The 16,039-nt window shown below is 33.6% G+C and overlaps 3 protein-coding genes across 4 annotated transcripts; 2 read left to right on the forward strand and 1 right to left on the reverse strand.

Moving 5' to 3' along the window:
- Positions 1 to 74: 74 nt before the first annotated feature.
- LOC145739231 (uncharacterized) lies at positions 75 to 2,004 on the reverse strand. The gene is made up of 3 exons (XM_081994675.1): positions 1,787 to 2,004; positions 1,639 to 1,728; positions 75 to 611 (listed from the first exon to the last, which is right to left on the reverse strand). The coding sequence occupies exons 1-3, from the start codon at positions 1,821 to 1,823 to the stop codon at positions 433 to 435; spliced, it is 306 nt and encodes a 101-aa protein (XP_081850801.1). The 5' UTR covers positions 1,824 to 2,004; the 3' UTR covers positions 75 to 432.
- A 172-nt stretch (positions 2,005 to 2,176) lies between these two features.
- On the forward strand, positions 2,177 to 4,241 carry CaBP1 (Protein disulfide-isomerase A6 homolog CaBP1). The gene is made up of 5 exons (XM_081994672.1): positions 2,177 to 2,542; positions 2,626 to 2,819; positions 2,876 to 3,106; positions 3,164 to 3,852; positions 3,904 to 4,241. Exons 1-5 carry the CDS (start codon positions 2,527 to 2,529, stop codon positions 4,070 to 4,072), a joined length of 1,299 nt encoding a protein of 432 aa, XP_081850798.1. The 5' UTR covers positions 2,177 to 2,526; the 3' UTR covers positions 4,073 to 4,241.
- A 1,797-nt stretch (positions 4,242 to 6,038) lies between these two features.
- Positions 6,039 to 15,368, forward strand: LOC145739227 (uncharacterized). Of its 2 annotated transcripts, XM_081994670.1 has the most exons (5): positions 6,039 to 7,804; positions 9,962 to 10,015; positions 10,707 to 10,859; positions 10,913 to 11,311; positions 12,304 to 15,368. In XM_081994670.1, exons 1-5 carry the CDS (start codon positions 6,534 to 6,536, stop codon positions 12,464 to 12,466), a joined length of 2,040 nt encoding a protein of 679 aa, XP_081850796.1. In that variant the 5' UTR covers positions 6,039 to 6,533; the 3' UTR covers positions 12,467 to 15,368. The 2 variants fall into 2 exon arrangements, with proteins under 2 accessions (XP_081850796.1, XP_081850797.1); XM_081994671.1 differs by lacking the exon at positions 9,962 to 10,015 and having other exon boundaries at positions 6,042 to 7,804.
- Positions 15,369 to 16,039: the final 671 nt, after the last annotated feature.

The following is a 16,039-nucleotide window of genomic DNA, read 5'->3' on the forward strand; positions in this document are numbered from 1 at the left end:
CAGTAAGTACTATCAACTGATACTATTGCAGTTTATATTATAAGCCGTCAAGAAAAGCCAAATAACAATACTACTTATTAGAAAACAAAGTTTATTAAGTCTTTCATTGAAACTAAGTCTATTCGTTTTGTAACAAAATGTTTATAGATATCACACTTAGCTATAAAAACAAAACTTAAATCTATTAAAGTTCCTTATTAAGAGGCCTTAAAACATTTCGTAAACTTTCGACCTTTCAACAATACACGCCGAAATACAAAAATAGAGAATGCATAATTTAAATTTAACAAACCTAATAAGATATAAAAAATTCGAATTGTCATTTACAAAGATTTTTAAATTAACAAAATATGATTTCAAATTATATGTTTTAGAGTAATATAAGACTTATATTATGAACACAAAAAATACTTTTGGCACTTTCTAATCTTCCTACACTTGGGAAGTCAAATCCATTTTCGTGTATTTGTTTTTTGAGCTTGTACACAAGATCAATTTACAAATATAGAGGCAATTGGTACCATAGCAAATACCAGCCAAAACGAGCACTCCAACTATGATGATGGCAGTAGATTTCCAATGAGTTTTAGGCTGTGTAAAGTTTTTATAATCTGAAAATAAATTTACAGTTTATCGTATATGATGACGAACAGAAAACATTTTTACAATACCATACACCTAATAGCACTGATTATTTACAATCATGTTGACGAATTGCCTATTTTATAAGATTGTTCCAATGTAAACATTCAGCTAAAGCATGCTTCTAAGTTTGATATGTAAGGGTTTAAGTTATTTTATCTGGCTCGAAAATGCCATTAGGCTCTATCAGAGTATTCTCAAGTTTCTTTCACATGAAATATAATATGAGTAATTTATTGGTCTATATTGGCGAGTAAATTTGCATATTATTATTGATATGAGTATGAAATGTTTAGTTATATGCAACACATATGAATTCCAGCTTAATATTGATTGCTTATAACCCTTGCGTATATTCCATTTTGGCGAAGCTATAAACGTGCTAAAAGGTACTTATTTGATGACCTAATTGCTTTGGACTATCATTCATTATCACTTGTAGGAAGTGCTAAACTGCCCGATAATAAAGCGCTTATTGTGTAAAATAGATATGTAGTGCCAAAATAATCACTGGGAATAATCAGAGGTAATTGCCTGTTTGTTTAGTGAGTAAAGAAATCTAAAGGCAAGCTACAAATTTACCTGAGGTAAACATCCTCATCAAATTTTGTCGCTTCCTTAACGGAAATAGAACAAAAATTTCCTTTTTACTCATACACCTTGATCATACATAATTCAAATTATGGTTCCATGAGTTTTAAGGTGTAGAGGTATCTTAAAAATACTTGATATGAATTTATGAACATATTTGTTTAGACATGATCAACTATACTAATTGTTGTTTCCAAGTATTTTTTCTACTACAAACTTAAGATAAGTATATCACTAAATTCTTTTATGTATTTCAGTTTAATTATTATTTTAGCACTTATATATTGACACATTTTTTCAGTCGTACTTAAGGTAAACATTTTTTGGACATTACACGTTTGTTATAAATACTCGCTATTTTTCGCTTAATTATAGAATTAAAATAATAATAAAAATATACATTACCTTTTTCATTTTGAGTATTGTAAACTCTGGATGAACTGGACGATCTGTTCTGCGACAATGCATCATGAGGGCACAATCCCAAGAATAAGCCTATACAGATTAGTACCTTCAGTTTTTGAACACTTGTTGAATTAAAATTTCTACTTACATAAAAACGTAACAAATATCCAACTTTGCCTAAACATTATGACTTAAAAAAACGAAACAAACTGATGAATATGCAAGTGCAGTTACCGATTAAAGGCCACTGAAAATTAATATCATGTACGACTTGTTTTACGGCTTTATTCATTCAAAGACCCTATGTTGGTATACACCGGATATTTTACAGGACTGTATTCACACAACGCTGGAGTATTAAAACCATTCGAAGTATGCGGTTTGGGGTTTTGACCTGCGCATTTTTCCCGCGTAGAACATGAATTTAAATTCTGTCGATAATAACTAACTGATACACATCCTTAGTATATCAAGTTAGGCTGCTATCGATTTAGATTGACATCCCGACTTTCTGTCAGTCCAACTTTGTCACATTCCTTACAACATCTAGCCGAATTATTTATATAATTAGCTATTTATTCTTATATAAATTATCCTCTAGGAATTTTTACTTCTTGTAAATACACAAATACTTCAACAACAAGTTACTTGTATGTAAAAAAGTAATAAAAAAGTTATATTAAATGTGGCAACGCTGTCAACAGTCGTGCCCCCTATAAGTCGTGTAGGCGAAGTGAGTGAAGTGGACCAATAAAAAGCAACCACGAAAATTGTGTTGGCGAAAAATCATAAGAACACCGGTTTTAAAGTGAAATTGTGTGAAATTATTTGGTCAGATCATAAACAGACGTTGTTAAAATATCGGAGCAGTATTCGTCTAACATAAATATGTTCCAACTCTTGTGTAAGTACTATTGTTTATTCAGTAATTTTCTCTGATTCTTTGCCAAGTCACTGGGTGTAGGAGTAAACAATCTCTTTTTCCAGGTTTGGCGTTATTTGTGGCTAATTCTTGGGCTTTGTACCCTTCAAGAGGCAACGTAGTTGATCTCAGCACAAGTAACTTTGATAGTCAAGTTATAAGAGGAGATGAAGTTTGGATAGTTGAATTCTTTGCCCCATGGTGTGGACATTGTCAGAACCTAGTACCAGAATACAGCAAAGCTGCCAATGCTTTGAAGGTTGGTTTGTTGTTCTTAGTCTTATCCATCCACCCTATGTTACATTCTATTTTTAGGGTGTAGTAAAAGTTGGTGCTGTTAATGCAGATGAACACAAAGAACTGGCAGGACGGTATGATGTTAAAGGTTTTCCTACCATTAAAATATTTGGTGCTAACAAGAACAAACCTGAAGATTACCAAGGTGCACGTACAGCTGATGCTATTGTCAATGCTGGTCTTAGTGCTGCAAAAGCCAAAGTGAAGGCAGCCCTGGGTGGTGGAGGAGGTAGCAGTGGGTCTTCTAGTGTAAGTTGTTACACATTTTCTATTAAAGTGTTTTTTGAACTTTCATTATTATAATAGGGCTCCAGTGAAGATGTGATTGAACTGACTGACAGTAACTTTGATAAACTAGTTCTTCAATCTGATGATATGTGGCTAGTTGAGTTCTTTGCACCATGGTGTGGCCACTGCAAGAATCTGGCCCCACATTGGGCTAAAGCTGCTTCTGAGCTCAAAGGAAAAGTTAAATTGGGAGCTCTAGATGCAACAGTAAACAAAGCCAAAGCCAGCCAATATGAAATTCAAGGCTACCCAACTATTAAATTCTTTGGACCAGGTCCTAAGTCTTCCTCTTCAGCTGAAGAATATGATGGTGGAAGAACCTCAAGTGAAATTGTTCAATGGGCTTTAGATAAGCTGGCTGACAGCATCCCAGCTCCTGAACTCACAGAAGTGATCTCCCAAGATCTGTTTAAAGAACAATGTGAACAAAAACCTCTTTGTGTGGTAGCAGTATTGCCACATATTCTTGACTGTCAGTCAGACTGCAGAAATGGTTACATTAAGATCTTGACTGTATTGGGTGAGAAATTCAAGAAGAAGATGTGGGGATGGGTGTGGGCTGAAGCTGGCGCTCAACCTGAACTTGAAAATGCTGTTGACATTGGCGGTTTTGGATATCCTGCTATGGCTGTGATTAACCCCAAAAAGATGAAGTACTCCATTCTCAGAGGGTCATTTTCTAAGGATGGCATTTATGAGTTTTTAAGGTAAGTAATTACTTAAGGTGGTTTAATCTTTGCTAAGGTTTACCCTTCCAGGGATTTGTCTTATGGCAAAGGCAACACAGCTCCAGTTAAAGGTCAAGAGATCCCAAAAATATTCACTGTAGAACCTTGGGATGGCAAAGATGGTGAATTGCCAGTTGAAGAGGATATTGATCTCTCAGATGTTGAGTTAGATGACAGTAGTAGTAAGGATGAGCTTTAAATGAGATTGAAAAGACTTACTAGATTTACCTAACTTCCTGTACTAGTTCTAAGTTGTATGGAGTTTGTTTAGTTCTTCCACAAATCACAATGTATTTTAAAATTTAGTAGAAAAAAATTTAATTTTTTGTAAGGTTTGTTTGTTAATAAATGTTCAATTTTTTGAAGTATGAGAGTTGTTCTGTTTACGCCTCCAGAGTGTAATAATTTAATAACGGAGCAGAGAACAGTATAACTTTGACACTGCAATTTTTTTTTACTAATTTGAAGAGGGAAGTAAATAAGAATAGGTATGCAACACAATAAACTCAATTTTCTAAAGTTTGAAAACTACCTAATATGATGGTTATGTCAACTGATGGTAAATATCATGTATTGCTCAAATACTATATACAAAAAAAAATATTTTTTTGTCAGCTCTACAGCTTTATCTATAAAAATTTGTGACCCCTAAAAATAGCTAATATATCATATAGTTCTTTCCTATATCAGATAACCAGTTTGAATAACAATAAAATAACAGCGGCGCTACGATAGTCATCATTACCTACGTAACAATATACCGGGTGATAGATCAATAATACGAGCAATAAAAACAAAACGACACAGGGCTGACGCGCAAGCCTGAAGAACTTTGCTTCCCATGCGATGTTGTACGATTGCGCGTGCAGAGTAATTATGAATCAAGGTCAAGAGTCGTATAAAAGGAGAAATGAAGTCAAGTCAGTGACCTATATTACAACATAGAGGTCCAAAACTGGTTAAACTGGTTTGTCCAGGCAAGCAAAATTTTACCAGGGTAGAGGTACCTACATTGCTGCCGTTAACTTACAAGAAATCATAGGCAAAGGTACACTTAAACACAAATTGCTTGTTATCGTGAAGCTATAATACCTAGTGCATTTGGGCCCATTCTAGCGTCAACATGTGCCAAATAAAAAAAGATCTTGCGTCAATATTATCTTTATTTGGTAAAAAGTAGTCAAACAACACAATCTAAATTTATTCACGCTGCGCTGTATTTATAGATCGAGCAGTAAAGATTCATAAACGGCGCCGACACCCAGTTTTAATTAGCCTATCAAGGTCATTCTGCGTCGTCACATCATCAAAAGCGCCGATAACGTACTTTCTACCCATGCGCTCATGCGCGATCAGCGTAAATGACGCACCACGTGTCAAAATCCTACAGGTTTATATAGGTTATGCAGCTAAAGTTAAAATAGCATTTCAAGTTTTTAATTTTTTAACCTGAGCAGTATATCAAGCAAATTACTCATAAAACTGAATTACAAGCTCTAATAAACTGCATGAAAACTGGAAATAAAATCTGCGTAGGAAAAAAGTGCGCAGCCGTGGCGGCCATATTGTTAAAAATGGAATAGCGGAAGTGGAGTAGGAATAAAAAAATGTTTGTCTCTATTTCGTCCGGTAATATTATTGTGTCAGCTTTTATAATGTTTTCATTAACATTCGAAGAAAACCTAATTAACGTTCTTCTGGAAACTCTATCCAAACTCCAACTTAAAGTTCTTATGGAACAAAATCGAGTGCGGAGAGCCTTACGGACAGTGAACATACGGTTCAAATTTGTAAAGCTCACCGTCAAAAGTAAAATGTACAAAGGAAAGACATTTCCTTTCCAAGAGGAAATTTGTGGATGCACATAAACCAAAAAACAATCGTTATATTAAAATTTGTTGTACCCATTCATTGAGCCCTTGTAAGAGACAAAAAACAAAAATATTAAGAAATAAGAAATATCCTTGAACGGTTAGACCTTGGAAACGATGTAAGTAGCCTCGTACCAGGAGCGCTTACGTCATCACCTAGTGTGTCGTCAAAACGTCAAACTGCTGACGAAGCAAGCTGATTGGTCAGAAAATGATTTCGGCGGCCATCTTCTAATGGTCATGTGAAAGGTGGTTCGAAAGAGGGGTGAAGGACCTTGAGGAGAGGCTAGCGAAATGTTCTCGTAGACCGACACCGAACCGAACCAGCAGCGCCGAGACCGAACGTTGTCGACGGGAAGGTTGCAGTTGGATGACAGGGACGGAACGCGCTTACCACCAAAAAAACGTTTGTATTCTAAATACTTCGGGTAAACGTGCGTAAATTAAGGTGAAGATCAACGGCCGAAAGTGTGTGTTCATGTTTTATGCCCTTTGTGATTCTCATATAAAAGAAATAACGGAATTAAAGTTGGTACAACGTCAAGTGTTCCCGATGATGGCGCTATGGCCGCTAAACAAGTAAGGTATAAATCCGCCTTAACCTCATTCTAAACTTTTGTAAACAAGTAGAGGAAGCAAAAGGCCCCCGCGTTAAGGGGAGCGGTTCCAACACCCTCTAAAAAATCACACACATAAATTATGTCAAGCAAAAGATGGAAAATGAATGTTTGTTGACGATCCCGCCACCTAAATTTTTTCATCATTAGTCCCTAAGGAAAGACTAGCGCAATGAATAATCATGCAAAGAATAACTCCTCCAGTACTACCACGGCCAGCTTCAATCCCAGCTTGGTCAACAGCAGTGTTAAGCAGGAAAAGCAAGATGATCCAGAAATTAGAGAACTGGCTGCTAAGTTTGTTGAAGCCAATAAGGCTAAGATGGCAGTGCCTCAAAGAAATCAGCAGGCTGCTGCACAGGGTATGAGTATACTCAATTATCTAACAGATAAAAGTAAAATGAGGGTGCCTGTATCTAATGAAGAAACTAAGAACATTGATGAAGAGTCAGCCAAAGGAAGATTTGGATGGACCTCTATGGGGAAGGTTCACATTCCATACATCAATAGGTCTGGAGAAAACTACTGTGCTGTTCGAATGGTTGAGATGAAGGTTTTGAGCAAGTGGCTGAATTTTTTGCATCAGGACTTATACAATTGCACAAACATTAGGAGTTACTATATTACTGAAACAGAAGCTAGATTATTGAATGAAATTAACCTTAAACACTGTGACTATCAATTTGGGAGAGAACAGTTTACTTCCAGAGATTTAATAGTAAGGCTGTCAGATGCAAATGAATTTTACCAATTCTTAGGACATTGCTACCATAAATTAGTGAATACTCTAGAACCAGATGTTGCTAACCGGTGTGGATTTATTAGAATTAATAGGGAATCAGTGGTGCCCTATACAGTATATAATGACCAAAAATATGTACCACTATTCTACTTTGAGGGTGAGACTGATAATCTCAAGTTGAGAGCTGATAAGTTGGAAGGTTGGGATCTTTCTTATTTGAAGTTTTGCTGTAAAGTGCAAGGGATTAGGAATGAATTGTTTGCCCATGATTCATGCTCTGTTATAAGTTTAAATGACATTAAAAACTACTTTCCACCTGGAACAGTTTTTGAAGATTATTGGCCTAAGAAGAACCTAGACTCTTCTCAGTTGCTGATAACAGGGAAAGCAAATTTACCCCAAAATGTTCACTGGACCAGGCAGCCTGTAGCACCACCTATTTCAGCCCATCCTTCTCCAAGTCCCAAACCAGCTACACAAGCAAAAGCAGCCACCAATGGACCATTGCATAGTATTCACACATATTCCAACAACTATGCCCTTGGAGGTCAACCATCATACAGTGCAGCTCAACCTAGAGCTGCCAGTTCTGCTGTGAGAGCCTCTTATGCCAGTTCAACCAGACACATGAGACCAGCTTCCACTGATGGGTATTATACTAACATGGGACATGCTCCACCACCTTTGGTCAGATCTTCAACGTAAGTACCTTAGTTATTTTTTTCTTAATGTGGGGTAAAGTTGTATAGTGGTGTGAGGAGTAAAATCTGATGTTCCTAACTAGGAGAAAACTTGCCTAGAAGTTAAAATACTTTTTTTTTTACTTAATAAACATTCATTGTTTTTTTAACCATAATTATGCTCAAGTTAATAATTTGACTCATTGGTGTTGGTTATTAAATGTCTGCACATTAGAAATTAACCTGGGTAATAATATAATAACATCTATCATTAGTAAGAGGAGTAGTTTGAGAATGCCTGAATGCATCTAGTTAGGGTAAACAAAATACCTGCATGGTAAATTTTTAGTTTACACTAACAAGAAATTAAGTAAAAAATGCATAATTTAAGTAATAAGTATTTTTTTCCAGTTACATGTAATATGATATATTTTTATTACTTTTTTTTGTATTATGTAGAGTGTGTAGCAAAACATTATTTGTACCTACATTGTGATTAATTCATGAAACTTCACTGTATTCATGCCTTATTTAAATTAAATAGTAAGTTTAAATTTTGTAGTACTAGTTGACAGCACTCTTTGATATATTTCACTTATGAGTAAGAATAGAAAGTGTATAATTCAATAATGCTGTTTTCTTTATACATTTAACACCTTATTGATATAAAGGTAGTTTTTAGAATAAATGGTCTTAAAGTGGAGATGAACCATCTCTGGTTTCTAAAAGATCTAATGTATGTAATTCAGTGATTCAAATTGTTTAGTAGTGATATGATGAAGAATAAATATTGTCTGTGATACTTGAAAGGTAAGATATTTTTGCTTTTACTTAATGGGGAAGGTAAAATATTAACAAATGTGTGTAAAAGTCTCTGTTTTCAGTGTTTTCTATAACTAAGTATTAGTATAGAATTAGTATTAGTTAGTATATATAATTTAAATAAAAAAGTGGCAGCATAGTTTTAGTATGAAAATATGTATTTTTAGTATTAATTGTCACTATAATATATGTGTCTCTATTTTTTTACATTCCACCTTTATATAAAATTAAATTTGATCAGGTGCAAATCAGAACAAATATTTTTTTTACATTCCTCATACCACTATAAAACTTGTCACTGAGCTTGCTTCATATAATTTTATTTATTTCATTTGTTACTTGTATGGCTACAGTTTTAAACAAACACTTTTTATTATATGCAACAATGAATAAAAAAATATAGCAGGAAGAAGCAATAGCAACCAAAGTGGGAGACAAAAATCGCCGTAAATTTCCGGTTGGCACTGTCAGAAATTCAGTGATGATAATCAAACTGCTGTTGCCCACTATTCACAAATCCACTCCTCAATAATAATTCAACTAATATAAGTTTGCAAAAATTAACCTAAATTAATTACAATAAATCTTTGCCGTTTTTAGCTAACTTCACATATCACCAAAAACTGTTTTAGGACTAACTTGCAAGTTTCAAATGCAATTGCGCAGTAGGCGAATGTGGGGGACTTCCGTCTTGGTCGCTTAATGCACAAATGGGGTATATGTTACCTCCTGATACTTGTTCTTTTTTCTCCAAGATATGCAACTTAATTTAAAACATGTTATAATGAAGGTTTTCATTAACTATTATTTTCATAAAGAAGGGCTACATTTGATTTATTATTTACTAACCCTGGATGTTTCTCTGCATTTATTTAGACTAAGAAGAAGTACTCGTATACGACGAACTGTACTCAATAGCGTTTAGAAAACTCTTACCAAAGGAAGTCTCCAAAGCAAACCAAATGATGATCCTGAGTATGGTCTATCCATGTTGAGACCTTTATAATTTATTTGATTTTGTTGTAGTATTGTTTTGTTTTGTCTGTATAATAGTTCTAAAAAAAGTGCACCCATTTCGTTGAGTTCACACTAGTAAGGAAAAAATTACTTGCTGACCTCATAGATTCTGTATAGATAAGAGAAGGAAAATTTTAATGGCCTTTAAAGATTTTTTGCATTGTGCCTTACTTAAACCAAGTGTAATAATACAAATCTTATCAGAAAATCGGATGCACTATTTTTTTAAGAAAATGTTAAATTTTTTTAGTTTATTTATTGGCATGTAATAGTCAAATTTTTAATGTTAAGTAGAAAGAATGTAGTTAATATTGACTCCTATATTTCTTTTCTGGATAGCTATCGCTTTAATCCAGCTGCAGCCTGTGATCAGAGGCTGGATGAGAGTTCTTGGTGAGTTCACTCATTTGGTGTTAATGAAAAAATTACACAGTTGCAAAGTGATTCTAATGGTTGAGTTAAAATAACGCAGCATATTTGAAATTCATGAATAAAACTTTTAATAATAATTTCAATTAACAAAAAGTTGGTTAGTATATTTTAATAGATCGATTAAGTACTCTTTGGTAGTTAGTTAATTATTTAGCTTTGAACAATGCCTCACTACAATCGGACACAAAGCTTATCTATGCTGATTCACAGTTTAAGTATTCAACTAGCTGTAATGGAATCACTTTGCTTTCAACTTTAGATGTTTATGTTTTTATGAGTTTTCATAAGCTTTGTCATTGATTTAGCATGTCCTTTTTCTAAATTTTGTTCGGCATTTACGTTTTGTAAAACTCAGCACTCACTAGATTTAAGATGTCAAATAAATCTTAAAATGAAGCCCCATTCGTTTTCCTCAGATCCCTATTAGTAGAATTATTACATTCAGTTACTGTTTGGTTTTACAATTTTTTAGTGACTATTTATATAATAAAGAATGTACAAAGAAGCACTGCACTAACTATAGGTTCATAGGTAAGCCATTCATATAAAATAATCACCACAATGCATGAGACGCCGCTTATAAACAATTTGCTGATTTAAATACCCACATGGATGATAGTGTAGATTTAGTATAAACATATTTCACTTTCAGGATGGCTCAATACAATGCCCAGAAAAGCTATATGGTTATGGAGCCTCAAAATAACTATCATCCGGCAGCAGCGCAAGGCAACTACCCTCCTCCTCCTCTGTTGCAACACATGAATGGCAGTATCCCCAGATTTGATGTTACCTCTCAACAAAGGTTTGAAACCTTGATATTTAAGTCAATATACTGAATTCATTCACTTTCCTCAGGGAATATGGCCAAAAACGAGCACTGGACCCAACAGAACAATTAGTAAATCATAATCCTGCACATCAAGCTTCTTCTCGGACGCAGACATCTACCCAAGACGGCAGTACCTTAACTAACGGAAGGTCATTAATAAATAATTCTTCCGCAAGTAGGAACAAGTTGTTACCTATACCTGAATCTCCGTCGCCGCCCATAACAGGGTCTAACATTCCATACAAACTACAAAAAGTCCAGGTCCAAGGGAAGATGCTGAACTTAATCAACATGAAAGGGAACATGTACACAGAACATTTAGTATCACTGCACGACTTGGTTGCCAATTTTTTCAGTGGTGTTCCGGTACAGAATTGTCAACAAGTGATGCAGGTTTTAGGGATTGAAGTTTACAAAGCAAATGCGTAAGTACTGATTAGATTTTTGAAAATTTTTCAGTCATATAAATTTTAATATAGCTACTTTATGACAGTGTGATTAAATAACAGTATTCTGTTCTACAAAGTAGTTAAACATTTTTTAAGGGTTATGCCTCTTTCACAATGGACGTTAACATAAATGTTCCAATATAACTGTCATTTCAATAAAACACATCTCACTCGGGTTAACTTTCTACTTTCTTTAGCTGTATTTACAACGTTTAAGATTTAGGATAACAAATATGGTTAAGCTAGAGCCCAAAATATGATCGGTGCCAAACCTACATATGAAAATGAGACTTAATAAAAATTAAATGTGTGTTCCATTAAGAAAAAGCGACATTCTATCGTAAACAAATATGTATATGCTTCATATAGAAATGCTGCATTGTCTTCCAGATTTCAACTAATCATTACATAAAACAGGGTTTGGAAAAATGTAACTTTGCGTTTATGGTTACATGTTGCTTATGTTCACGTCCATTGTGAAAATGGCATTAGAAGCAAAAGTTTCATTTGTAAAAATAAGAAACCTTAAAGAAAGGTTTTTTAAATCAAAATAAATAAATTAAATTTTAAATTAAAATAAATTTAGTCTAAAAATGAAATCCAGATCAACCCTAGACATAGGAAATTAACATGGGAAATTGGGTTTAATTTTTTTGGACCTGCAAGGTTGCAAAAAAATTAAAACTGATGACTAGGGTTCTCTTGGACACCTGGGTGCGTATTCTTGAAACGGGGGAAGGAAATTATCCAGAGAAAGTCCTGTAGAATGTGACAGGAACCCGCCATTGTCAGCTTCTTCTGTCACATTCTATCAACACTTCTCTTGAGAATTCCGTTCCCTACCCTCAAGAATAGCCCCACTGGCATACTAGTAGCTATACAAAATAAGGGGTGTATTAGCTGACCTTAGATCAGATTAAACGTTTCTTTGATTTCTCTTAACTAAGACCGGTTGTTTTTTTTTTCAGAGGTCAAATGCAAGTTTTAGTAGAAAATGGCAAATGTGCGAATAGAAACGAAACAGTACCATTAGTTCAAGTGAGAAATGTGATAGAATATATGCCCCAATTAAAATATATGTTAAATGGAATGATCGCCGATGTCCCAGGAAAGAGACAACGGACTAGCTAGGGGTCGGTTATTTGGCGGCCACCGTGGATGAATGACAATGAGCCGTCAAATGTTGAAGAGCCAAATGTAGAGGACTCGTCGTCAGTTTCAGAGGAAGATTTGCGAATTTTAGTTGAAGAATCATCACGTATCGAAGTAGTCTCTTCTAGTAGTCTCAGTATCACTCTGGTTGACGATTGTAGATACGAGAGCATTTCGCCTGTCTCCGATGAAGTAACTGAATATTACGTCCGCAGATTTCGTGACAAATACTTTAATCGAATGTACAATAATTTTTTGAGAAGGTCCGCGAGTCCTGGGGTATTCCATCGACCGCTACCAGATATGAAAGAGGAGGGAAAATATTACAGGGGTGATACTCCGAACACTAAGGTTAACTACGGTTGGTGAGCGGGCACTTATTATTTATTTTACAACATTTGTTCCTATCTGAGTATATAAGCAGTGGAGAACTATATCGAAGTGATAGTGTTTGAGCTGTTGGTTTGAATTTTGAACGATTTCTTATCGTTGTTGAACGATGTTCGTTTCGTAAGAAATCAAACAGATATTTTTATTTAAATTAATTACTAGTACCAATGAGAAAGTCTATTTTGTGATTATTTTTGTTTTACAATAGCGTATATGGCAAATGCGCACGTTATGTTTTTTCTCATAAGATTTGTATTATTAGCAACGTACGTTATACAGTGTCATTAAATGTCATTAATAAGAAACTGTCAATACCATGGTGTTTTTTTAATTCTACTTTATACAGGGTTATTGGGTAATGGTAACCTTTAAATTTGATAGTTGCAAAACATATACACTAACTTACCACTTTTTTCATAATATAAGAATGTAGTATGGACATCTAACAAGTTGAATTTAACCACGAAAAACAATCTCTAAAACTACATCTTCTTATTCTTGATCAACCTGTAGTTCTTATGAAAATTCTGCATTTTATTTTTTAGATATCATATATATGTTTAATAGTAGATCTTCATACATTTCAGTACCAGTACCTTTTAAATGTAAATATTTGTATTTTCCAAACCTCGACATGTAACCTAGAAATGCAGTAAATAGAGTGAGTGTGTAGATTCTCCACTGAGGAGATTGTACAGGGTGATGACATTGTAAAAAGTGTTGAAGAAGGAGAGTGTTTTTTAAATTTGAATGCACAAACACAGTTAAAGATGAAGCGTGTTGTTTTTTTGAATCTCACTTTAAGAACATCTATTTTAATATTTCGAGTACAATTGGATAGTACCAATAGGTTGCAACATGTGTAAAAATGTCGATTTTCTAGTGGTGTTTGTATAGTTAATTTAAAGGAAAATATCTGTCCATAACCTTCATTACGATGTTATTTATTTTAGATAAACCATATAAGACGAATAGCTGTTAATTTAATGTGAATGTCCCTGGTAGGGGTTAAAATAGGACTATATAATCCGAAAAAAACCTTATAGATAAATAGACTTTCAGTTTTTTAATTTGCGATTTGGGATCTGATCTGTAAATAACAATGTTTTTCCATAATATGTTTGGTTGGTTATAACTTAGATGATTTCAAAACATTCATCCTTGTATAAATACTACTTCATTGTTTCTAAAATGTATAATCAAAATTTTTTTGCGAATACCGCATAAATGAATGCCAAACTAAATGTCGATAACGTAATGTTTTCTATTTTACCACGTATGTGCGACCGCAATTCAACCAGTTTTCCGAATACAGTAATTGACCACCTCTGTGTGTGATACATCAGCAGAGAAACAAATCAGTATTTAAAAATTGTTTGCGTTAGTTCACTAAATCAAGAATGAAATCTTTATAATCAGAGACTTTCCCATCTTTTATTTTTAGTGTGATGTGTTGTGATATTCTCTGTGAATATTCTGTTGTGTTTACATCAAGATTCCCACGTCGTGAAATTTGATTCAGACATCCAGTTGTGTTATTAAAAAAAAATTTTTGCTAGTCTGAGCTTTTAGGCACTATCACTTCATAAACTAAATTATTGAAATTGTTTTAAACATACAGAATTTCGGTATTATTTCACGTTGTGATAAAATAATAATGTCGAAATCAATATGAGTTTTTATAAACTGTATAGGGTAATATTTTATTACTATATGTCTGGTTAATGAGATTACTAAACTGTTACTAGTCTTATTAACAAGACTTCTTGTATGCAGAGTACTGAATAATTCACCAAAGGTCAAACATAAATGACAATTTTGAAGTATATCGTACAGGACCAATGAGTTATAGTAGGCCCTTATTCATATATTGATCAAAATAAACACAGAATACATCTCTATTATGTATACTTAATTAACTTTACAACAATACCAAGTTCTTCCTCCTTCAGTTTCAGTTCATTAGCTGCACTAGTTAATAAGTTGTTTAAAATATTTAGAAAGTAAGAATGTAGTATATTGTACATACGTAAATTATTTCGTTTTTTTCTATGAAAAACTTTTGTGTATAGCTCTGGTTATAAAGATTTTTTTGGAACTGCTTGATGTTTGTATTTTGCTGTTCAGTACCTAAGTACGTACATCTCGTTAAATGATGAAAAAATATCTATAATTACCTACGTACTTTAAGGAAGTAAATACATAAATTGATGTTATTTGGCTCTCTCATTAGACCATATTGTTTTTTTTTGTTTACCATGTAAAGACATTGCCATGATTTCAACATCGTCGATCGGTTGATCGTATCGAAAATGGTTAAACTAAAAAGATATTAGCATATAACGTTTTACGTGAAACGTTATATGCTACTTTTTTCCTATAAATGTACTGTTAAATTTCCTTACAAGTTTGTTTGATACAATTGGTAGATTTAATGTTACTATAAAATGTACATAGACATTACTCAAATACATCTTTTAAGTTCTATTACTATATTTGTTTTATTTATGCCCCTTAGTTTCTATTCACAGCAGTTTTTACTTTTATGTTTGTAGGTGATATTCTCATTGTTCTTTTGTTTATTTAGGTGTTTTCTGAAAACCCCAGTTTCCTGTACTCTCTCAGATTGGATAAGGATTTTGTACAAGAGGGCTCAAAAGTATAAATACATTTTAGGTGTAGGATATAGTAAAATGGCAATAAAAAAGACCACTTCTGAAGAAATTGTTATCTGGTGAGAACAATTAATTTTGTTTTAAAGCTATAAACTGAATGACTTGATCATCACTGTGTTTAAGATTCTTTGGTATAAATATGCCCTTTGTTGCGCATTCAACACTTTCTGGAGAAAAATATTCTTCAATTTTTTTTGAAAAATTTTAAAGTGCTTTTTTTGTACTTATTTTACCTAATTTAAGGTCCTTTTGAATAAATATGCCCTTTGCTGTGCATTGGAACCCTTCTGGAGCAAAATAAAAATTTGCCAAAATTGCACTTTTTACAAAAACTGACTTTTCCAATTTTGAATGATTGTAACTTTTTTATTTGAACTCCTATAAATTTCCCTAAAACGCCATTAGAAAAAACTACAAAATGAGCCAAAACTTACCTCTCTAGACAATGGGCCAAAATACAGGAAGTAACAACATAATTATACTATAT

Source organism: Ips typographus, linkage group LG16 (genome assembly GCF_016097725.1).
Source record: "Ips typographus isolate SLU linkage group LG16, UJ_Ityp_2.0, whole genome shotgun sequence".
In the NCBI taxonomy this organism is placed as follows: domain Eukaryota; kingdom Metazoa; phylum Arthropoda; class Insecta; order Coleoptera; family Curculionidae; genus Ips; species Ips typographus.

What these genes read in the sequence shown, in the direction of transcription:
- LOC145739231 (XM_081994675.1), bottom strand. Translation starts at nt 1,823, where the DNA reads ATGTTTAGGCAAAGTTGGATATTTGTTACGTTTTTAT. An exon ending in GATATTTGTTACGTTTTTAT is followed by an intron (nt 1,729 to 1,786) that starts GTAAGTAGAAAT and finishes TAATCTGTATAG; the next exon opens with GCTTATTCTTGGGATTGTGC. An exon ending in CAATACTCAAAATGAAAAAG is followed by an intron (nt 612 to 1,638) that starts GTAATGTATATT and finishes ATTTATTTTCAG; the next exon opens with ATTATAAAAACTTTACACAG.
- CaBP1 (XM_081994672.1), top strand. An exon ending in AAGCTGCCAATGCTTTGAAG is followed by an intron (nt 2,820 to 2,875) that starts GTTGGTTTGTTG and finishes TTCTATTTTTAG; the next exon opens with GGTGTAGTAAAAGTTGGTGC. An exon ending in GGCATTTATGAGTTTTTAAG is followed by an intron (nt 3,853 to 3,903) that starts GTAAGTAATTAC and finishes TTACCCTTCCAG; the next exon opens with GGATTTGTCTTATGGCAAAG.
- LOC145739227 (XM_081994670.1), top strand. Translation starts at nt 6,534, where the DNA reads ATGAATAATCATGCAAAGAATAACTCCTCCAGTACTACCACGGCCAGC. An exon ending in CCTTTGGTCAGATCTTCAAC is followed by an intron (nt 7,805 to 9,961) that starts GTAAGTACCTTA and finishes TTTTCTGGATAG; the next exon opens with CTATCGCTTTAATCCAGCTG. An exon ending in GAAGTTTACAAAGCAAATGC is followed by an intron (nt 11,312 to 12,303) that starts GTAAGTACTGAT and finishes TTTTTTTTTCAG; the next exon opens with AGGTCAAATGCAAGTTTTAG.